Raw genomic sequence first — 24,916 nt, 5'->3', positions numbered from 1 at the left:
TTGTTTGCATTTTGTTGCTGTTATTGTTTCCTTCAAAAAACAAAGGTCAAAAGAATAAAATATTTCATTTGCTGTAATTCACTATGTTCTTCGATATCAATTTTTCATTGTATTGCATTAATTTTTAAGTAGAAGTATGTGTGAACTCCCCATCTTGCTTCATGACTGGGACCTCTCTGTGGAAGTTTCCCAATACATCTTGTGACAGATTTGTGTGTTTTACCAGCATAGGATAGCATTAACAGAGAAATTAGATTATTATAGTAGAATGAAAATTTCCAACTGGTGTGTATGTGTTTCAAACTACACAGCTTGCAATATCTGCTGGTTCGGATCACTTCTATAGGAATCTAAAAAGTCCCATTAATACTTGGCTTGCACATTTTGAGTGAGTTCTCTTTTCACTACTATCTTATTCTTTTTGATGGCATTGCCCAATATGTTAACTCAGACATACTTTCAATAGAGCCAAAATAGGATGAAAAGAGAGATAGTGGCTATCACTTAAAAAAACACAGAAAGAACACACACACATCTTTTTGATAGCTTTACGTAGTAAAAAGCTATTTAACAATTAGATTAGTGAGATGATGGATGATACCAATTTTCTTTAAATAAAATATTAGAACCTAGAATATTAGCTGATGTAGAAAAAAAGGAAGGCAAAGAGAAGGGGAAAGAAAAGCAACATTCTGTTTAAAACAATGATGAAGCAAACATTGGTCGAATGAGAATGGAAAATAGGATGAGCATGTAAAAAGAAGAGCATCTTTTTCATAAATGTGGTGGGATATGGGGGAACAAGGTACTTTTGCATTGCTCAAGGAAGAAATTTATGAGCAAAACTACAATTTTAGGTTGATACAAGGCTTCTTCATGGTCTAATTGAAGAACCAATTTTTCACAAAGTACTTAAATTGAAAATTTTGATACACATATTTAATATGAGAAGGCTTTACTAAGTACGAATATTTAGCATACAGACAAAAATCTCCTCATAATCACTTGTGCCTGAAGTTTCTACAAGTAGTCTATCCCCATAGCAATCATGTGAGCTGAATAAATAGATAGGTGAAATCCACCGCCATGTTTCAGTTCCATATACAGCCTGCTTTTATAACTCTTTGTTTTTTGTTTCCTTATTTAAACAACTCCCATTCTTTTGGCATAATTTTGAATCTCCCTATAAAAAGTAACAGAGCAGAAAAGATTTCAGGGATATTATTAAGAGACAGCTAAAAATATCAGAATGGTGATTCAATTACTATTACTGGAGCACGGTTTCTACAATATATTAAATTGTTCTGGGCAATAAATTATTCTTCAAACTTTTCAAAATTGCAGAACGCATCTTTGTAACATCTTCCAGGAAGCCAGGAAGGGTAAAATAGAAGCCCTGAGCCATTTAAAATAAAATAGCTTCCAGACCTTGCATCCCTTGAGTTTTCCATTCCAGCTCATGATGAAATATACAGAAGAGGTCTCCAGCTTCTGCACTGCATTAAAGCCTGTGAAATTAGGATACAAATAAGGGCCTCTCTGGAAGCAGGGATGGCACCATTTTGAATCAGCACTGTTATTGAATGTCTCCATGAAGATGTGGGGTTTTAATCAATTAAATGCAAGAGTTAACTATATCAACTACTGCAGTAGGATACATGCAGGTTTGCTTTGTTTCTTCTGTCCTATGGGGTGAAGGGACCTGCACTGGCAGGAACTCATGCTTTGTCCCATTTCCTACATCATAGGAGTCTCCCATCTCCTTCTGAAGCAAAGGCACAATAGTGTCTTACTATAAACTAATGGGAAACTTACTATCTCACAAAAACATTCATTTCTTCTGGAACAGCAGCTAAGCCAAATAAGAATTTATTCTTTGTTTTCTGAATAGCCCTAAGACAAGTGTTCAAGCCGGTCCTAAATAATAAAAAATATAAATAGATATAAATACTGTATTTAGAGAACAGTATATTTTTATTTGATGGTCTGGACATCTGTGACTCTGCATGTTTGAAGTATGCACAGACCTATTATTTTCAATCACAATATATCAGTCATTTCCAAAAAATATAGCTATCATTCATGCAAGATTTTTATCTATTTTTTTTTAAAAAAACTAACAAATTGAAGAATTGTATTTTGAAGTTCAATAGGGCACCTTGCAAAGAAGATTGGAACAGACAATACAGGTTTAGATGGATAACAGTCTAGCCTAGTACTGAAGCTATTCCCTATGTTGCTAATGTATGCCTCATTACTATGACGTCTTTTAAATTTGTTTTATCTGGGCAAAAAGCAATATTCATCATGGCAGCACAGCTGATGAGAAAAACTCTAGCAACCAATATCATGGTTCACTAAAAAAAATCACCCAGGCCACTTCAGGGTGTTGTGGGAGAATATATCTGCAACCATGCAGAATAGCAGACATTGAATCTGTCAGCACTATACAAGTGAAGGGCTGCTGGTTGGCTAAGCAGAACCTGCTGAAATCAAAAACATATGTCACAGCTACAGCAAATGATTTTTAACAGCAAACAATCTCACTAGGCGCTGTAAATCAGGAGTTGTCATCTCCTAAAACAAAACTGGTGCTCTTAATTTAAAACCTGAAGCTTAGACTCTATCTCTGTCTTATTCTTTATCTGTGGCCCTGAGATACCCTTTAGTTTATCCACTGCTTTTATATCAGAGTATATGTCAAGGCTACCTCTCAATTCAAAGGAAAGATTGAACATGGTTATTTGAGGGACTGTCTAACAGTTTCTGCCCACCAAGTAAGATTGGACACTGGCTAACCGTGCTCAAGGTCCCTTCAATTAAACAATATCATCTAATAAGACCAAAGTAACACACCTTCTCCAATATGCTACCTAAAAGACATCTCTCCAGAGATCCATATGGGTCATACCTGCAATTATTCTGAAACTCTTTGAAAACCTGCCTTTGCTTTAAGTCAGTGTTTTAAACTTCACAAACTCTAATGACATTCCTTCTTGGACTGGACCTGTCTTTTATGCCAGACTTAATGGAACAGGTAGACTTGATTGATAAAAGGCAGTCACTCAAACACCCTGATCACATGTTGTGTAGTTCTTTATAGTCACCAGATGACCCACCACCCATTGAGCCATTGTTTTAGAGATATTTCTTGTTACCTAAATAGACAAACAGAAGGACCATGAGCAAAGGAAAAAGCAATGGGAACAGAAGTGATTTCTGACTTTCTGCCAGCTTCCTCCTTGATTTTGCTTGTGGGAAACTGGCAAGGAGCATCAGAAATCACAATAAAAGGACTGCAGCTGACTGTTTGCAAATACAATTTTATGAAGATCCTTCAATTTTAATTCCATGGAACAATAGATCCCCAATTTTGGACATATTCTTTAAGTTAGCCCATTTGAAATAACTTGTTTCAAAAATTGTTGCCTTGTGATGCACCATTGTGGCTTACAGACAGATAATAGAGGTTAAGTAGTATATAGATTACTAGTACTTTGAATTGAAACTGGAAACAAACTGGTAGCCATCCTTGTCATCACATTTTACCCCAGGTGAAGCTTCCGGATGGTCTTTAAGGAAGGCCCTTGTAAAGCTCATTACAGTAATCCATGAAGGAGGTGACCAGGGTATGAGTGACTGACCACAGTCATTCCAGGAATGGGGGAACTGGTAAACAACCTGAAGTTGTGCAAAGGCCCTCCTAGCCACAATTGTCACCTGCTCTTTGAGATGGAATCATGAGCCCAGAAGGTCCCCCAGATTGTGCATCAGATCTGTCTAGGGCAGTGCCACCTTGTCTAGAAACAAATATAGTAAATTTCCAGATCCTGATGGCCCCAAAACCCAAAGCCCCTTAATCTGAAATCTGTTGGTCCCCATACAGATGCCCACAGCCTCCAATAACCAAGTTAGGATGTCAATGTAAGGGCCTACCTCAGCTAAGCTTCCCAAGAAAGAGAACTCTTGAAACAGACATTGTCTCAAAAGGAACTTTTATTAGAGGCTGACAGTAGGGAATCAAGGTGGAATCTGAGAGAAAAACCTGCGAAGCAATATATTAAAAGCAACATTCAATACTCCTCCCCCCAGAGGCTCAGTGTTCGTCTGAATCCCAGCCAATCCACAGGTGGCATCATTTTTTAGTAACTGGTCATTTTGGTGGGCTCCTCAAGGTCTTTCTCACTTTTGATTTCTCCTGGCTCCAAGCAAAAACCATCTCTTAGATAAGGGAGAGACATTCCTTTCCCTGGGGGAATGGTATCCTACAGACAGTGCAAGCAATCCCAAAAGCTCCCCCCTCCCAACAGAACGGCAGGCCACAAAGACAGGCTTCAGAAAAGGAAAAATAGGCATAGGGTTAAAATACATTTCTTTGGGGACCTGACAGTCAACTAATTCCCTAATTCCCATAACACTGTTTTATGTCTAAGTATTTATCCATCTAGTAGGGCTGTATTATATTATCCTTCTCATCTTTCCTTTTACCTTCTATTATTGGTATCTTATGATTATATTACTTCGTTATTTATATGTACATTGAGAGCTTATGCACTAGAGACAAATTCCCTATGTGTCCAATCATACTTGGCCAATAAAGAATATTCTATTCTGCAGAGAAAAACAGCATCACTAACATCACCAGGGTGGAGATATACAACTTGGTAACAACAGCAGGCTGATAGGACGTCACCTCATGGCTATGGTGGTTTCATGTAGATGTTCAGCAGGAGTGGAGAATCCAACCCAACAGCATTCCCCAAAGTCAGGTTCAAGGGCAGGACCTCACACTTCCATTCAACACTGACTGAAACAGTCCATGGAGGAAGAAAGAGAACCAGCACAAAGCAGTGCCACCCACCCCCAACTTCTGCAGCTAGTACAGAAGAATAGCTTGATCAATGGTATGGAAAGTCACCAAGAGATCAAGGATGGATCCTATGAAGCTGCTGCATGACCAATTTCTCAATAACCTTACCTAAAAAAAAAACACTGGATACTGGTCAAAAATTAGCCAGTATATGTTAGTCCAGCTTCTTGAGAAAAAAATAGACCAATGGCTCTTTAAGGGGTAAAGGAACCATACTCTCTCTCAAAGAAGAATTCACCACTCTAAAACTTAACCAAATCACCTCTCAGGAGGCCTTTGCCAGCTAAAAGGGTCATGAAAATAATAAACAAGTAATGAAGATCATAGTTCATCCAGGCCCATCAGTTGCTAAAAATATTTTATCCCACATAAAATGTGGGTTATTTTTTTCTAGTATTTGAGAAGATTCCCTTATGAGCTAGTTTCAGATAAAACAGATCTTTTAATTTCAGGAAATCCAAAGATTTCTTTTCTGAAATTAAAAGATCTATTTTATCTGAAACTAGCTCATTTGAAAGATGTCAAGATTCCCTACACCCAGTGGTGGGATTCAGCCGGTTCGCACCACTTTGGCAGAACCGGTAGCTAATTTTTTGTTGCCCAGGCCCAGAATGGACTTCCGGAAGAGGCATCCACACAGAGAACCAGTTCACATATTTGAATCCCACCACTGCCTACACCACATAGTTTGATTTATAACTTCTATAAAGCATGGCCATTGAGAAAAATGGGGGGAATGCCAAGTTATCACCAGCAGGGAAAGAGAACCTAAAAAGATAACTTTCAACATTTCTTATCATTGACCTTATTGTCTGGAATGGCCAGAAAATATAATCCAAAAGTTCACACTCTCCCATCCCTGATCTATGGTACACTCCAAGCATGACTAGGAGTTATGTAATGTAGTAGCCATATGCACCTGAAGAAGAGCATAGGTTATAGATGCCAGGTCTATCTCAAAAGCAATTTTCCAGAATTTCAGGCAAGAGTTTTTCACAGTTCCACCTTAGTCACTTCCAACTTTTTGTGACTGAAGCGTATCATTCACTGAGATAGTCTATTAGTACTGATTTTTTCAATACTTGTAAGCTCTTGCTTGTGTCATTAGTGACAGCACTCATGATAACATCTAACTAGGTTGACGTCTATTAGCTTCTTTTTCAATTTGATTTTTTCCAAGCATCAATAGCTCTTACCTTATTATATTATATTATATTATATTATATTATATTATATTATATTATTATTTTGTATTGTATTGTATTGTATTGTATTGTATTAATTATATTAATTATATTAATTATATTATATTATATTATATTATATTATATTATATTATATTATATTATATTATATTATATTATATTATTATACACACACACACACATGACATACTCCTGAGAATATTTCAAAGAACCGGGCTTTGATCAGGATAAGCCATATTTCTTTTTAAAAAATGGCCAATCTGCCACTTCAACTCAGCTTTAATAGTTCTCACTGAATTACTAATCATGCTGATTTAATTGTGGTAATGCTGCTTGATGTATTGTATATCAATTATGTGTTACCTACTGTGTCAAGAAGTGGTTTTTCCTCCATTTCTTCTAAATTTTCCTGGGATTCTAATTGTGATTCAGAAACCACTGCTGTTTCACAGATAATTTCTCCAGCCTTCAGTATAAATTGCACCATAAAAAGAATGTTTGGGTAAAGTTGATAGCACATTTCACATGCTGCTAATGCTATGGCACAAACAACAACAACACCGTGTTAGTTTGTCCTGTTGAATTTTAGATAGTATGTAATATCAAACTTCATTATTAAATGAAAAGAATCTTTAGCAAAGAATTTTCCAGAATGGATATATAAATATTGTGTGACCTCTTGTGGATTGACAAAATACTACATACACAATTCTATTGGAAGAATGTATAATCTATATAAGATACACGTCCATTTTCCTTCCTATATTATTGACATATTTTTCATAAACATTCCCTCGATCTTCTTTTTACATCTCTTGGTGCAGAATTTTTTAAAAATCTATTATAGAAAACAATTGGTTTAGGTTGTAATCTTCTCTAATGGATGTCTTTTTATCTGCAATGTTCCCTAATGTATTTTTTTTATACACCTACATTTATAAAAGAACTGCAATCCAATATTTAGGCAAGAACAGAAATGGAGGCGTGGGTGCATGCTGGTTCATATGTAGAAAGTGCAAATTAAATTTGTTTATATTAAATTACAGATCCGAATTACTATCCCTCAATCTCAGTACATAACATTTTTCTCTGGCTATTGTCTTCTTTATTAAATGGAAGGATTCCATGTGCTTCCTCTAAGCAACAGCTGCTAACAATGAAGTAGACAGAACAAGTTGATACTTTAAGCCATCTGCTTAATACAAACTTGCTGTTTTGTGTACATTTCAGTATACAGTAGGTCAATGAATTTCAGTGTCAGCTTTCATCCATCTTAAAAATATTATAAATTAGAACATTTAATGCACAATACAATGTAAAAAAAATAGCTGTCCAATAACATCTAGTGAAGGAACACACCCTTGATCATTTCTGTACTGGCACAAGTGGAACAAGAACCTTCTTTTTAAATAGATTTTTCTATGGCAAAATGCTGCAATATGTAAAGTTTTCTAAAATTATACTTTACAATAAAGATAGCCCAAAACTGTGAATGGTATTTCTAATGAAATGTACGTATTGCTTTTAATTAAATATTTTGTGGACCAAGTTTTTTTCACTGCCATTTTTTCAATCTATATCCAATATTGTATCATAGCAGAGGTCCCCAACCTTGGTAACTTTAAGACTTGTGGACTTCAACTCCCAGAATTCCTCAGCCAGCCAACTTAAAGTTGCCAAGGTTGGAGACCCCTGTATTACAGCATTTCTTGAGAAATATATTGGGGGATGTAATTATCTTTTTATATTGGCTACTGCACATGGAGGAGGGGGATCTTTTAATGAGGGAGATATAAATATATCCTTGATATAGTTTTCAATTGTCTGACTTTATAGTCTTGATTTTGTGAATGAATGTGTGGCCATGACAACCAACAACAGTGGCAAGTTTGCAACACCACTGCAATATTAACAGCACCACCACCGCCCCAGCCTGCTGAGTCACTGTAGGCTATGCGTATATACGCCAAAAATCTGATGTCTGTTAGGGAAATCTTTAGCATTCATTAGAAATACCAGCTTTGTGAGCAAAAACTGATCTGGTGTCGTCAAACGCCATTAGCTGCTCTTTCAGTCACATTAACCAGCATGAAGTTCTCAGATTGTCACATTTACATTTCAGGGAACGCTTAAGAAAATAGTGCAATGCTACATTATTTAACCTGCTGCAGTATCCCTTTCTTGTGGAACATGATAGATCATGGCAGCACAACAAAAAGCCTTCAGGGTAATTCAGGTTGAGCAAATTCTATTTATAATTTGGAACTGATCTTTGTGATAAAACCATATTGTTCCAACAATTATTTTTACTTCCAATGAAAGGTTTATTGGCAAAAACAACTTTATTTCAAACCGCAAAATGAATCCAGACAAGACTGTGGAAAACAACTTCTTCCTACAATTAATTTTAGGAAACCAATTATGATCTTTGTATGAAATCCTCCCACATGCTGTCATAAACATTATTTCTAAAACAGATTAAAAGCAAATTAAAGAAATAAAAGTCCCCAAGAAAGGAAATTAGAATTGGTGGTAATAAACAGAGTGGTGAGTGCCAATATTGTCTTGACCTGCCCCTTTTAAAGAGAACTCCTTTCTGTTAATGCCTATATTCTCTTGAGGTCAAGAATAATCAGATTAACACAGTTTGTGTTTGCCAGCAGAAGAGCAACAAATGAGCAGTGCTGCTCTTTCCTGTCTTTCTCCTCGCTTCACCCCTATGCTTTCCCATGCTTACTGGAAAAGGCTAGGTTGCTTTTGCAAAAAAATTTAACCAATCATTGTAGACAGCTTGTAGAAATAGGCTAAGGATGACATAAAATATAAATATAGGCCAGGTACACTCCCTATGTCAACGGTTGCATGTTCCTACTAAGTAGGCAGGAGTAAATAGAAGATGTCAATCTGGATTTGCCCTCAACTTTCTTTTGATGGTTTTTTTTTGGGGGGGGTAACATAACTAGATTAGTCACAGAAGATTCTAAAGTACTTTACAAATATAGCAAAAATAAACAGATTATTTTTTTTTACCTTTCAAGCCAGTGTTAAGCCTGGATTTGTGTTCTTCGGAAAATCTCTGGTAACCAAATAAATATAGCAGAAGTAGTCTTAAAAAGACTAAAAATCCAAGCTGTCAAAAAAAACAAAACACACAAAGTGTTTATTCTATAACTTTCTGACCATATATTTGTCAGTGTCCCAGTACACTAGTAACATTTTAAAAGTTTTTCCTGATTTAGTAAAATGTCTTTATGTTCAAGGAGTCAGATTCCCCCCATCACTCCCCATTTCAAAATTGTGGCTAGAGAAACCATTATCCTCAGGATATTTTTCCATATATAAGTTGTCAGAAACAATTTAGTAAATATCTATGTATTCAATTACACATTCTCATTTGGCTCACTGTTGTTCTATACTATAACTTTTTAACTAATTATGTTTTAAGTATACTGTTTTAGAACTTTTGTTGACATTTGCTTTGTTTTCAATTATTACCAATTGTTTTTAATTGATTGTGGAGTCTGTTTTTAATACAAAGAAGCAACTCTTTAAACAAACACATTTATATTAATTATTGACCTCAAACCTAGTATTATTATTAAATGACATGTTATTTTATCACTCTTTTGAAATTGTTTTGTAAAATAATACCTCTTCTATTTAATTAAGTTTTTAATTATTCCAACATTTTAGATCAAAATTATGCATCAAAGGTCTTTGAATTGTGGATTTTGTCTTTCTTACTTCTGTCAGACTCCAAAAATCAAGAAAGGCATACTGAGATTCTTCTAAACAGTTCCCTTATTGTTTCTCACCTATAGACAGAAATTTTGCCAAATTAAAGCAGACTAATTTAACTACTAGGAAGAAACTGTCTTCAACCCTTTTTCTCCCACACAAGCTGTGCTGTCTCTTGCTACTTTGGAATGCACTGCCTCCTGTGAATCCAGACAACATTATATCATATCTTCTAAGATCACTCGCTATCTAACAAAGTAGGTGTTGCTTAAAGTTGCCATATAAAGCAGTTATGACAAATATTTAATTCTATATGTTCTACAAAACCGGTAAAATAGAATTATTTTATTATTTATTAAACATATTTATATGACCACCAAACTAACATACTATGTCTCCAGGAGACTTACATTATCTTACAACAGGTAGTGTTGTAGTGTATTTAAAGAGAGGGAAAAGTAAAGAAAATTATCAGAAGTCTCGCTTTAGCACTTCAGACTGTATCATCACAGTATCATACAGATGGTCAGAGGAGAGGAGGGAGACCAAAAGTGAATTGAACTATAAAATTGGCCAAGTAAGACATTGCTCACATTTTGGAACTAGGTTAAAGTCAGCAGCACTGTTTGTTTCATTAGTTCGTATTACCTAGTGCTCACTGGACTGAACATCACTAAACTCTTCAGTTCAGTTCCACTCTTCCAGTTGCCTTGTGAAAAAGCACCTTTGGGGTAACTAAACTCTTCAGCTATCATACAGAGGTGGTGCTGCAGTATTTACAACTCCTGCCTGTGAGGGGGAAAAATGATAGTATCTACCTACTAGTCACCAAGAATTAAATCAGTATATTATCTTTGACAAAGAAACAGCATGTGTTCGGAGTTTTCTCTAAAAATAACTACAAAAAAACAGATGTGATGAGACAAGAGTTAGGCTGCAAAACATTCTGAATTTTTCAGTATCTACCATTCGCCTGCTAACCCAAAATAGAGATTAAAAATGTTTCTCTTTCTTGAGGAATTATACTATTTTGCTTCATTAGCATACTAAACAACCAAGAGGAAGACAAGAATCAGTAATGTCTATGACAGTTGAGTGCCTACATCATCATCATTATAGAAAAGAAAGTGATATAAAAAAGTCAGTAGAAAATGTCAGAATAATTGAGCTCCTCAGAACTGATAGACTTCATTACTTGTCTTCCAAATGAGTCTAAGTGCATATAAGATTGAATACAATGTTTTTAACACTCCAACGGCATAAAAAATAAGCTGATCAAAATTATCTGGACAAAAATATAGATGTTAGTACATGATAGACAAAACAAAGCATCCATTAATGACAGAGCAAATTTGTTGGCTCTTTGTGTTGAAAAAAATATATTATTTACTCTCAGCTTCTAAAGTCAATCCAATTCCTGAGGATTTCTTGGGCATAACTACAATATGTACTTTTATGTATAGGGGAAAAAATGACCATTATCTTTTGGGAATTTTGTTTTCTCTTTCATATCTAGTCTATATAGTTTTAGAATGTCCTAGTGAATTAGCATCCAGGTTCTAAGCTGGTCCATCCCCGCTCAGCCTTTTGAGACCAAGAATGGCTGAGTGCTGCCACCTAGCTGGGTTTCAGGCTCTTCAATAGCATAACTATCCGCAGGCAAGTAATTTTTCTGAATTCATAACTCTTTGGTTATTTGCAAGGTTGATTTTTTTTTATTCTACACCTTTCCCCCCCCCCAATTGTTTCTTTGCGTTCTAGAAAATGAAGTTACATTTTGTGAATTATCTGATGAGTAGTGCAATGCTAATCATGTAGGTTCTGTTCCAATATATATTCAGTTTGATATTCTGTAAATTGTACAATGCTTCATGTTTACTTCCAGTTAAGGCAGTGGTCTAGAAACAGGAAGATTGTGAGTTCTAGTCCTGCCTTAGCCATGAAAACCAACTGAGTGACTTTGGGCCAGTCACTCTCTCTCAGTCAACTACCTCAAGAGCTGTTGTTGTATGGAAAATAGGAGGAGAAAGGAGAATTATGTTTGTTTGCCGCCTTGAGAAACTTATAAAATAATAAAAGCAGGGTTTAAAAAAATCTAATAAAAATAAAACTAATAGCTTATTTGCTAAAGTGAGATGCTCAAAAATATTTAGTAGAAAAATTAGTGAAGTCAAGGTAAAATGAATTATTTAAGAAAGCTTAATAAATGGTAAGAAAAATATATGTGATCAAAGCTCAGAACTACATTATACCATTAAGCAAAATGTCCCCATAAGCCCTTCAATTTTTATGGAAGTTCTATTCAGCTTTAAAAAATAAATGTCTTCATTTGGAAATTTTCTTTTATATGGCATCAATTTCACCCTTGAATATTTAATTCTCTTGCTGCTTCTTTAAGATATGTGACCTAACAAAATATATTATAGCTAATGATATCCACGTGGAAGGATAAAGAGACCTATCACTTAAATACTGAGAAGTTTATTATGCAGGGCAATATTAGTTACTTCTAAGAAAAAAACATTATTTTACAGGATCATTTTAGAATATTTAAAATATGGATTAAGTATAGATTATTTCATAGTTTTATAGACTATTCAAAACCAATGAATTTAGGAAAAAGATGCAAAGTTGATAGTTTAATCCATCTGCTTCATATGGAACCATTTCATTACATACTACTGTTTCAGGTGAGGACACAAAAGAATTTCCAAATATGTAAATGAGAAAGATAGGATCTCAGAGACAGTTTTTTTCAATGTCAGACCTCATCCTATGAAATAATCTCCACCCAGAGATTCAGTCAATTATAATGTTCCCTCTACTTCCCGACTTGTTTGTTTGTAAAACTGTGTATGGCCACCATTCTCTCTCAGTGACTCTGGGCAGCTTACAAAAATAAAAAACCCAATATACAAACAATGATATGTATGGTAAAATTTTGCTTTGTACAACTATTTCCGAAGCAAGCACTAATTTGTGCCCCACAATGTAAGCATGCAAGTAAATTGTAAATATATGGAACAATAACAATTTAAGTTTAATATGTATTTTTCTTGATGTAAATAAACTAGAAAATATAACAGTAGGCCACATACAAATTTAAAAGTTGTGTCCTCAAATCATTTTTAACTCCAGACAACTGCATCCTGCAGGTTTTTTGGCAACCCTTTCAAAAGCAGTTTATTACTGCCCAGGGCTGACAGAATAAGACTAGTTCAAAGTCATTTCAGCTTCCTTTTTTTTTTTTCCTTCTTCACCTCCTTTATCCAAGCCACATTTTTGTACATCTAATGCAGTGGTTCTCAACCTGTGGGTCGGGACCCCATTTGGGGTCGAACGACCATTTCACGGGGGTCGCCAAACAACGCAGTCCGCCATTTTTTTCCCCCTTTTCCTTAGCTGTGCTACTCCCTTTTATTCTATTGGCTTTTGAAAGCCAATAGAATAGACTCTCTTGAATAGAGTCTAATTCTATTGGCTTTCAAAAGCCAATAGGAATTGTCCAGGCTGTCTCTGCCCTGCTGAGCCCGCCAAAAGTCCCATTCTGCAAACCGTGCTGCACCAGTTGAGTAGTCCTCGACTTACGACCGGTTGAGTAGTCCTCGACTTACGACCGGTTGGGGGTCGCGGCATTAAAAAGGTTGAGAACCACTGATCTAATGACTGGAATTGTCCAAGTGTTGAAGTGATTGTTGTTGTTGCCATTATTTGGGGAAATGTAATTTTGCACATGCTTTTTTTTTTTTACTGTGTGTGCAGGTTTGATGGGTGGGTTGGGTACCTATCCTAGCATAATTTTGAAAGTCTGAAAACATAGCTTATGCACAACGTCTTTGAAGTGTAATTGTTGCCTAGGTCTTAGTTGGTACTTAGTTTGGGTTTGAGTTCAAAAGCAACAGCAGTCTACAAATTAATATATCAAGTTAATCTATACTTGGATCTTCAGAGAGTAATTATATGCAGTATATCTGCTAAAGTGTAGACTTATTTTAGTTTATCCTAATGTAAAGTATCATTTTAGCAATTACACTGTTTCATTTTGTCTGGAAGTTGAGTCATGGCAACTGGACTTCTTTTCTTTTTTGGTTTGAAAGATTTTGCTGCTTATTTAAAATCTTTCAAACCAAAAAAGAAAAGAAATCCAGTTGCTATGACTCAACTTACGACAACGCTACCTAGTTGACTGAGAATCTTCATCTTCATCGACAAATGTTTCATTTTATTTTTAAAAGGGGGATAATGTTTCTTTATTATTTTTCTGGAATATTTCTTTAAAGCAGTAAACATAAAAATCATTACTTACTAAAAAAAATGTCTAAATGACATTCCAAAGCAAAAAAAAGCAAGAAGTAAATAACCAGAAAAGCAAACAGTTTCAAGTACTATCTGAACTTGTGATCTCCAGATGCACTTCCTGAAGTAAGAAATCTTTCCAAATCCTAATGTCATGGTTCTGATAGATGAGACCAGTAAAAACAGAACTCCAAGGCAAGAGATTTCCTTAAAGAACATATTTATTGGCTACAAAGTATCAGCACGATCAAAAGTGAAACCAAGACTGAAATTCCCTCCCAAAGGTTACAAAGTAACAAAACTGAACTTCCCACCCCAGTAACATGTCACTAATCACATTCCCCAATAAACCAATTTGGCAGGCTTTCTAACGGAAAGCGCAACCCACCAAAACCCCAGTAGCAATGACCTTGGTTCCCACAGGACAATTTATGGTTTTGTCTAACCTTAAAAGCACACATCTCCCCTCTCAACTGTGGCAATCAAAAACAAAGTTGCAGTGTTGACATCTGCAGAAAGAGCAAATCTAATAGAAACTAAAGGGATATTGGCATATCAGATTTATATAATCTCTGAAGATCACATATCTATATAAGGAACCAGTGTGTTAATATTAAAAGCATACCTTCAACAATTTGATTTCACATGAGAATAGATACGGTTTCTGTGCTGCATCATAACAGAGTTTATACAAAATGCATTCAGCTACAAAAAATAAAATACTGATGTGTTCTGGAGCAATAGGAGCATGATCCAATGAAATTCCAAGAATCTCAAGAGCTTCTAAAGGAAAAAAGGAAAGGAAAAACAAATTCAGTTTGGTCTAACTATTTTACAAGTCTACAAAATCTTAATATTTCATGCAATACTTATCACACCTGCAATACAATGCTGGTCAAATTCTAAACAAAATAATAAGTGTTAAATCAATTTCCTCCAGATTGTTTGCCTGTTCTGATTATCATTTTGATGAAAATGTAATTAAGACTCAGCCCTCTCATAATTTTGATCAACAGTTCCTGAAATATTTATGCTAGAATGTGAATTAAATGCTATTGCATAATAAAGCCATCTAATAAAGTTGAATGGGCCACCAAGAATGTGCAATGTGAGGCCCTGGAAAGCAATGAAGAAGACAAGATGTGATCTCCCATCACAAAACCTACTGACCACACTAAGGCCTTATAAGCAGAAGAACACCAATACTGACATCCCCTAAACTCCACTGAAGATGTTACCTAACCTGGTAATGAAATGTTTGGAAACCAATTCACAAACTCAAAGAACGAACCTCCACCCTCAACTCAAGATGACTCCACTGAAAGTGGAGCTTATGATCGTAGCAGAATGAGGAACTGTGAAAAGATCAGATCTTTGAAAAAAGAGAGGACTCAGATTACCCCCAACTATTGTAGGCAGTAGTTCCCTGCAAGGAGACTGTAAGATCAGCAGTCTCCAGTGGCTTTAGAGTTCTGGAAGCTGAGGGAATCACCATCTCTGCTTTCTAAAAACTATTAAACAATAGTCATAACAAATCTGTCAAATTTTTTCTCATATGGCTGGAAATTCTGATTATGGAAGATTCCAGGATAAGAAAAATGAGAAAATATGGAGTCAGTTAGGACAAGTGAAGTAAGGCACAAGTATCCCTCCCCTATTATCATCCCAGAAACTTAAAACCCAGTCAGTTCAGCCATAAAACATTTAGGAGGCCAAGGAATGTTAATAAAGCTAGAAAGTTGAACACATGCTCTGGGAAGCAAAATCACCATGATGTAAACCAGTAAAAATAGCTTTCTGGGGGTGAAAAAAACCATATTTAGGAGAGTACTGCCTTTGTTCCATCTATGTACTATAGCTTCTACAGTTCCAACCGATTGTTTCATAGAAACTACCTCATTAATATGATATTCTGCTTTAACTCATAATTTCCCATCAAAGAATCTAATCCTATGTATATTTTAATTTGCATAAATACATATAGAGCTGTTGCAGCCCCACCCAGTATTGTACAGGTAATCAATGTTTTATGACCATAATTGAGCCCAAAATTTCTGTTGCTAAGTGAGACATTTGTTAAGTGAATTTTGCCTCATTTTACTACTACTTGCCTTGCCACAATTGTTAAGTTAATCACTGCAGTTGTTAAGACAGTAACACAGTTGTTAAGTGAATCTGGCTTCCCCATTGACCTCGCTTGTCAGAAGGTCACAAAAGATGATCACATGACTCTGGGACACTGCAACTGTCATAAATATGAGTCAGTTGCCAAGCATCCTATTTAACATTTACATGAAGCCGCTGGGTGAGATCATCAGACAGCATGGGGTGAGGTTTCATCAGTATGCTGATGATACCCAGCTATATATCTCCTCCCCGAGCTGTCTCAGTGAAGCGGCTGATGTGATTGGCCATTGCCTTGAAGCCATGAGGGTCTGGATGGGGGTTACAGACTCAGGTTCAATCCTGACAAGACCGAGTGGCTTTGGATGTTGCCTCCCAAGGATCATGTTAACTGTCCAGTGTTGACTCTAGCAGGGGAAAATATACCCCCTTCGGAGCGGGTTCGCTACTTGGGTGTCCTCCTTGATCCACAGCTGAAATTGGAACATCATTTGACGGCTGTGGCTGGGAGGACCTTTGCACAAGTTCGTCTGTTGCACCAGCTGCGACCCTACCTGGACCGGGAGGCTCTCCTTACAGTCACTCATGCCCTCGTCACCTCACGCTTGGACTACTGCAACACACTCTACATGGGGCTACCCTTGAAAAGTATTCGGAGACTACAGTTGGTCCAGAATGCAGCCGCGCGTGTGATTGTGGGTGTTCCTCGGTACACCCACGCTACACCTATCCTCCGCGAGCTGCACTGGTTGCCTATTGGTCTCCGGGTCCAATTCAAGGTGTTGGTTATTACCTTTAAAGCTATATACGGCTCAGGGCCAGGCTATTTGCGAGACCGCCTACTACCTCATAGTACCCTTCGTCCGGTTAGATCCCACAGGTTGGGCCTCCTTCAGATCCCGTCGGCCAAGCAATGCCATTTGGCGGGGCCGCGGGGGAGGGCTTTCTCTGTGACGGCGCCATGTCTTGGAACCAGCTCCCCCCGGAGATTAGGACCGCTCCCACCCTGTTGATTTTCCGCAAGCTGCTTAAGACCTGGCTTTTCCGGCAGGCTTGGGGTTTATAAAATCTGACCCTTGGATGAATGTTACTGTATTGTTTGTCTTGTTAAGTTATATTGTGTTTTTATTGTTAGCCGCCCGAAGTCCTGCGGGAATGGGGCGGTCTATAAATTTTAATAAATAAATAAATAAATAAAATCTGAATTTTGATCACATGACTCTGGAAATGCTGGAATGGTTGTAAGTGTGAAAAACACTCAGAACTCACTTTTTTCAGTGCTGTTAACAATTGCTAAATGAACTGTTGTAATTCAAGGACCATCTGTATTAAGCAGCCTGTGCTTCATCAGAATTGCATGCTGGTTTCCAGTTTAAATAAACTATCTGGGAAAAGCTGTGGCCTATTCTAAAGCCCTATTTCCTATCCATAATAAACCATAACAAACCTATTCCAGATCTCTTTGAATGACATCCCATTTTAGTTCTGCAGTGAATAAATACATAAACTAACAAAACAAAGTAGCATAGTTATGTATAGAATATGGTCACTATTCACTTTGAATAAATCTCCAACCACTTATTTTTCATTCAGCGTATATATTTCAGATAACATGGAAGGAAATCTCAAATGTGGCAATCATTATTACTGCTCTTATCCAATCACCTTATTACTTATCTCCCTGTATTTTGAAAATTATTATTTTAATTCTACTGTGAATTTTAAATAAAAGCTTAGGTGTGAGATATACACTAGCATTTTTTTAAAAAATAAAATATTCTGTTCTCCAAGGATTTTAAGACAGAGAACAAATCATATTTTAGAGAATGTCCCATAATCTTTAGGGTCAATTATCATTTTATTTATTGAATAATTGAGGGGGGGGGAACTAAAGCCTTTCATTATTTAAGGCAAATTATTTCAGTAGTTTACACGTGCTGAATTACAGCCGATTCACATCTAATTTCAGAAAAGAATTTCTAAAGCAATCTTATTTGAAAATGAAATCAAAATGAAGAATAATGAATGTACATTGTTTTGAAGTTGCAAAAACAATAAGAATCAAAATGCAAGCTGTTAGATAGAATCAGAGTTCGGTATGGTTTTTCACTGAAGGAGTGGAATGTTTGCAATGGTTAACCTCTGTCTATCTTGCTCAGAAGAAACATGTGGGGAGGGCAAAGACCCCCTAAACATTATTTAACAGTACTACTTTTAGCCGATGTTAGATACAATAGCATAAATTTCCTTTTAGGTGCCCTCCCCAAATGGATTTATTGCATCCAATGTAGTCCAGACAAGACAGCTAAATGTATATTGATCTAATTTTACAATATCTGTGTGATTTACTTCTTGTGAAGAAACAGGGCAACATTTTGCATGTAAAGCAAATTATGTCTTGTGCATCAATTTAAGTCATCTGCATAATGACATCATTATTCCAATAGCATGTTGATGTATTTTAGCTAATTGTGTATTTTTATATTGAACAAACAAACATAATAGCTTCTTTCCACCAAATACTTTATTAAAATGAGGTCCCTGTGTTCATAATTTAGCAGTGTTTGTTCGGCAGAAAGAGAAAATGTGTATCAATTAAAATGGAAAAGCAACATACCTTCACTAATTTCTCCTTTGCATTGAGATAACATTATTGCCTCAGTCCATGCTACTGGAAGATTCACATACTTCCCACAGCCTAATACATTGAGTCCCAATCGTCTCTATCCAGAATATAAAATAGAAAGAAGCAAAAGATTATGATACCACTTCCCCCCTCCCCCCAAAAAAACTAACAATAGACTTGGGGCTGAACTAAAGACTAATGAAATGAGCACATTCGGAAGGAATTCAGAACAAATTCTTCAGACCTTGCACAAGTGTAGTGCCTCTGAGTTATTCATTAAAGCAGCTTGACATTTTTCAGCCTTCTGCTTGGAATACATGTTGCTGATGCTGCTTAAGTAATGCATAAGTCTCTTAAAGAACTTTAAGGCATTTTTTTAACCTAAAAAGCCTTTATTAGTATTACAGTGTCAGCACGGCATGGTGGAATGCTAAGATCTGAATTTCCCTTCCTTTGCACATAACATTCCAGGCATTTCTCCTCCCCTATTCTGGGGTCATGATTCACATCTTCCAATTAACTTGGAGGGCAAAGATTCACTTCTGTTCTTTTTCCCGGGCTTTCCTTATATTCTCCTCCCCTTTTGCTGTCACCTGATTTAACTCTAAAAATACCAGACAGTTCTGCATATATTGTCAAAGCAAGAATATTCAATATTAGCAGCGTTGACACTTTCCTTACCCCAAGATTGTTTTCATGAAATTACTTCAATGTGACTACATTTAAAAAGAAAACAAGTATTTCAAACATTTTCAACCTCGCAATTTCTTATACATTTTAGATGTTAAAATACAAATTATTTTAACATTGTCCTTTCTGCACATCTGTGTATGAATAACTTTAAAAAGAAAATGAATATGATCTGGTAAAAATTAATATTTTTATTAATTCTCAGGTCTTAAACAGCATCATAAACATTTAGGTTCAACAGATGGTCTTTATAAATGACTTTTTATAAATCCTATATATACAAACCTTGCATCTAGCAAGCATTTTTTTAGCCAGATCTATGAATGCTACCTTTCTTTCTGTTTCTGAGGCATTATTGAAATTCTCAATGAATTTTTCAGTAAGTTCAAATGGATTTCTAGAAAGATACATGGAAGAGAATATCAATTTAATTGGACAAATACATAGAATTAACTTTTCAAGCATAAAAGAACATAAAGCTTATTTAATTTTAAAAGATCCATTGTGTAAGGTCAGTCTTTAAGATTATCAGCTGCTGTCTCACTTTTACAAAAAAATTTATAGCTTCTACACACTTGAAAATTCTGTCCTGGTAAGATCAGAACAATTTATCCTGGTAAGATCAGAACAATATATCTATGTGACAGGACACTCTTCTATCTAGATGGAAATACTAGTTTTCTATCCTGAAAGTAATCTAGCTTAAGAAGTTGCTGTCCAGAATTCAATCTGTTCATTAGTTCTGGCAATGAAATAGGCCAGGCTTTGGCCTAGATGGAGGTTACCAAAGCTCCTAGCTGGTACACTCCTGTGCATCTTTACCACTTCCATCTTAAGATAACATCAGTTGTTACCAGAATTACTATTACTAAGTGATGCAGTTGTAAACCAATATCACATGACTCTGCAATTTAGCAATGGCAAATCTGCGTGTCCAGTTGTTAAAACAAATCCCACATCATCATTAAGTGCAATCTCACATGGTCGCCTTTGCAACCTCCTGCCAGCTTTGCCAGTGACTTTGCTTGCAGGAAGATAGCAAAGAAGGTCACAAATTCTGATCGTGTGACTGTGTGACACTACAATGTCATAATTGCAATCCGGGTGCTGAACAATCACATGCAGAGATGCTGCAATGGCTGGAACTTTGAGTACAGATCATAAGTATCACTCGTTCAGCACTATTGTAAGTTTGAATGATCACTGAACAAGTGTTATTAAAGTTTGAATGGTCACTAAACAAATGGTTATTAAATACTGGGAAAACAAGAGCCAGTCGTTTGTCTTCTGAAGAGTGGGTCTTTCAGGATGCACACTTTCTGTACAAGATATCTATTATTGTCTCTCCCTTGTACTTGACATCTTTCAACTGTAACAGGTACATTATACACTGGGAGGGTACTGGTTTAAGCTCTCTCAGCGTGACTGTGAATCTCTGCCTACAGTTAACAGCTCATTTGGAATTGTTCAAAATACTGGAAGTCACGAAAACAATGTGATCATCAACAAGTTCTTCCTCCTACATTTCCACTGCTATTGAAAACCTTCTTTGCCCAACTATTTTCTAAAGGAAAGAGAATTCACTATCTCTGCAAGTACCAAGTGCAATTAATTTCAAATCTCTTCCAGGATAAAAACTAAGTAAATAGCTGGAGCCACAAAAGTACAAACATATGCAAGGTGAAGGAAGAACATTGTTGATTTCACAAAACCAAAACAAAAATATAAAGCCAGATTCTTATATGAAGTGGACACCGTGGATGGGACAAATTAGTAAGAAGGGGATTATGCAAAAGGATTAATTGGTAAGTCCACTGTGAACCTGGACTAGCTTTTTTTAAACATACATTTATAAATGATACTGTTGTCATTAGGAGGCAGTTCCTATTCTCATCTCTCTTGGATTAAATGGGACCTAGTGAACTAGAAAAGAGGTTCTCAATTCTGTCCTTTCATTTCTGGCATGTTTTCCCTGAGAGTCATTTAATATCAATTATTGCACATAACAATGCCATGCTGTAAGCTTCAACCATATTATTTTGACTATTTTGAATTTTTTATCAATTGTGTCCTATATTTCCTTTCCTATAATTTCATTTTTAAACTTATTTTGCTTCCTTATTTTTCCACAGTTGGCTTAAGACTGCTTACCCAAAAAGGAAATAAATAATGTAATGGATTTGTAGGTGTGTCTGCATCAATTTTGCCGGATTTTATCCTCTGCTGTGAATGCTTCTATGATTCTCACTGATTTGCTTTTAGTAAAGAAAGGAGCCACCCTGTGGCAAGTTTGGATTTTTTTCTGGAGGAAAGTAACACTTAGCTAGGAATGTTGTTTTTTTTTTAAAAAAAAAATCTCAAATACACTCTTAGTTAAGGGGTATATATTTACTACAGAAAATATTCCTATGTTTGTTATGACATCTCAGGTTTGTGCAGTTATGCCATGGGAATCACTTGAAATTCTAAAGTAAAACTATGCCTTTTCCTTTTTGTTTAATCAGTTGTTTGACTAATATTGCCTGAAGTAATTGGTTCAGTTTTATTTGTAGATGTTAAATGTTTGATATAATATTGTAATTCATATCTATACGTATTTATTAAGAAACTAATATAGAAAGTTTTAATCAATAACTAAACTTGCAAAAATTAAATAATTGATACATAGGCATACTAGAAATCAGGGACAGAACAGAATGTCTTTGAAAGAGTAAAAATCATATCTATTAGCAGACTAAGAAAAAAGACTAACTTACACAATGCTATCTCTCTCCTTTAATTCTTACAAGGCAGAATAGTAACTAGAATAGTTCCACATAGATCATTAAGCAAGGACCTCAACTGATCGTGACTTCCAAATTCTTGTCAACCTCCCTGTTGTGGAACGTTGTGGAAAGCTAGCAGAGAACGTTGCAAATCGCAATCACATGACTGCAGGAGTGGTGCGCCAGCCAGAATTTTGAGGACCAATCATAACTATCACTCATCTGAATGAGGTCAGCACCACGTCACGTTCGAATAGTTGCTGAATGAGTGTTTGTTAAACAAGGGCCACCTGTACGAAGCTAGTAATATGTTATATCAGTGGTCAACAGAAATATATTAATTAAAGTTATGGTTAACCATCATGCTGCTTTGAAGTTAATGACATTACTTCATGGATTGCATTTTTATCAGAAATAACCATTAATAATGTATGAATGTATCTAAGTCTATTGCACTAAGCGTATATTTGCTAGGAAGTCATCATTGTATAAAACTATGACATATACTATGATGATATAGTGTAAGGCACCTTGATGTATGAATTTAATTATGCACGTAATAATCAATTGTCCACAGTCTTGGAATAACCTGTAATGATAGACATAGGATGCTATGAACTCTTCATGATAAGTGTACTGTATTCTTCTTACATTATTAATCTGCCAACTGATAGCAATATATTTACGATCAGATGGATTTTGTGTATCTGTGTGTCTGTATGTGTGTCTGTGTATGTGTGTCTGTGTGTGTGTGTCTGTGTGTGTGAGAGAGAGAGAGAGAGAGAGGGAGGGAGGGAGGGAGGGAGGGAGAGAGGGAGAGGGAGAGGGAGAGAGACTATACCTTGGCTGAAAAAGTCCAGATGACTAACAGGGACTAGAGAAGTATTAAAGGTGGTGGAATCTCTTTTATCTCCTCTATTGTTTATATAATTATTTATTGCATTTATATTTTGCCACAATTAAAAACAACTCTTGGTGATTTATACAATATAAGTACAAATTAAAAACCAAAACAAAGCAATATAAAAAAGCTATATGAAGAAATCAATGAAAAAAAATTGATGGCAAGATTTAAGCTAAAACACTCTGCAAAATAGCTGATTTTCAGCATCTTACTATGTGACGTCAGGAAAGGAGCAAGTCTGCAGAAGAAAGGTTATTCCAGATTATGCCTAGTGCTTGTCATTTGTCAAGGAGGTGTATTTAAGTAACATTATCACCCTCTTCAAATAGTAATTTATCCAAGCAATCTTCTGTTTCCTTTATTTTTTAAGAAGATATCACAGAAATTAATTTTATTAGTTCTCATCAAGAAAATTAATGTCATATAAAAATTCCATTTAATGGAACCTTAAAATCATTTTTTAAAATGTATTTAAATTCAACTGACAGGACACTGCTGATAATGACTCACAGATGAGATTCAATATGGATTCTACTATTTCATTTAGGCAACAGATAATATTATTCTAAGTAATTATTCTAAGTTTCACTCCATCTATTATAGTTATAATAGAGAGCTAATTCCTTAAGCATGAATCTTATTAATAGTTTCCAGTAAATTCCAGGACATGGGATAATATTCTAGTTCCTAAATGCGAAGGACAGGTTTATTTTTGCTAACTCAATTTAAGTGCTAAGGTTATTTTGGTTTCTTATTCCCCTTTTTCCTTAAGCAGATAGTTGTTACATTTCCCTATTATTTATATAAAGCTCTTCAAGTATTAACGTTTCCTATCTCTGACTGAAATCCAATAGTATGGCCTGTCCACAAGTGGTACAGATACCACCATTAGAACAAATCACTATTGTACCTATGGAATGTATTATTTACATACAGTAAATAACATGCACCAGAAAATGATCCAGAACAGATTTACACGTATTCCTCAGTTAATATCAAAAATTGGAACCATGATTTCCATCACCAAGTGATGCAATTGTAAAGCACAATATCGCATGACAGCACTGCTTAGCAACAGCAATCCTGAAAGTCCCAGTTGTAAGGTCATTAAGCAAGGTCATGGGTCATCAAGTGAAATCTTCCTCACAACTTCCCCCAGCTTCTAAAAAGCAAATTTAATGGATAAGACAATAGGAAGTTGCAAGTCCTGGGCAGCTCACAAGCAGGTTAGTGGGCAGGTAAGTAGTTGCTATGGCATGATGAAACCACAGCCAAGCATCCGGGGGGAGGTGCTCTGGAAGGTAAAGAGGGAACACAAGCCACAGCCCAGCCGGGTCAGGATAACTGCTGCTGGTGGCAGGAGGGTATGTGTGTGGCTGCTGTGGCACCACACAAGGCATGTCTGCACTAAAGAATAGGAGAACGCTGGGATCTTACACTCCAGGCTAGGTTCTTTGGGAGAAAAAGTGATGGAAATGGGAGTGATTTACAGGAGTGACATGTGACCTTCCATGCTGGCTTCTCCGTTGATTTTACTTCTGAGAAGCCAGCAGAGAAGGTCACAAATGGTGATCATGTGACCAGGAGACATCACAACCATCGTTAAGTGCAAGCCAATGCAGTTTCCCAATGCTCAGATGACCGCAGGAGTACTGGGATAGGCAGAATTTCAAGGACAGATCATAAGTACCATTCATT

The 24,916-nt window shown here is 36.0% G+C and overlaps 1 protein-coding gene across 4 annotated transcripts in view; it reads right to left on the bottom strand.

Annotated features, from left to right (window-relative positions):
• TMEM232 (transmembrane protein 232) overlaps positions 1–24,916 on the bottom strand; it is a 114,221-nt gene that overhangs the window by 83,442 nt on the left and 5,863 nt on the right. For 3 of the 4 annotated variants that reach the window (XR_005559400.1, XM_039365309.1, XM_039365310.1), the window contains exons 3-7: positions 19,835–19,946; positions 18,851–18,956; positions 14,735–14,892; positions 9,106–9,205; positions 6,443–6,612 (exon numbers count right to left, since the gene is read on the bottom strand). Coding sequence is in view for 3 of the 4 variants with exons in the window: in XM_039365309.1 (XP_039221243.1) it covers positions 6,443–6,612; positions 9,106–9,205; positions 14,735–14,892; positions 18,851–18,956; positions 19,835–19,946 (646 nt within the window). In the remaining variant the exon portion in view is untranslated. The remainder of the gene's footprint in view (positions 1–6,442; positions 6,613–9,105; positions 9,206–14,734; positions 14,893–18,850; positions 18,957–19,834; positions 19,947–24,916) is intronic. The other variant, XM_039365311.1, reaches the window with a different exon arrangement.

The sequence above is a fragment of the Crotalus tigris genome, unplaced genomic scaffold, assembly GCF_016545835.1.
Source record: "Crotalus tigris isolate CLP2741 ecotype Arizona unplaced genomic scaffold, ASM1654583v1 scf7180000020032.448945, whole genome shotgun sequence".
Classification (NCBI taxonomy): Eukaryota; Metazoa; Chordata; class Lepidosauria; order Squamata; family Viperidae; genus Crotalus; species Crotalus tigris.
This window is presented reverse-complemented; position numbering and strand designations above follow the sequence as displayed.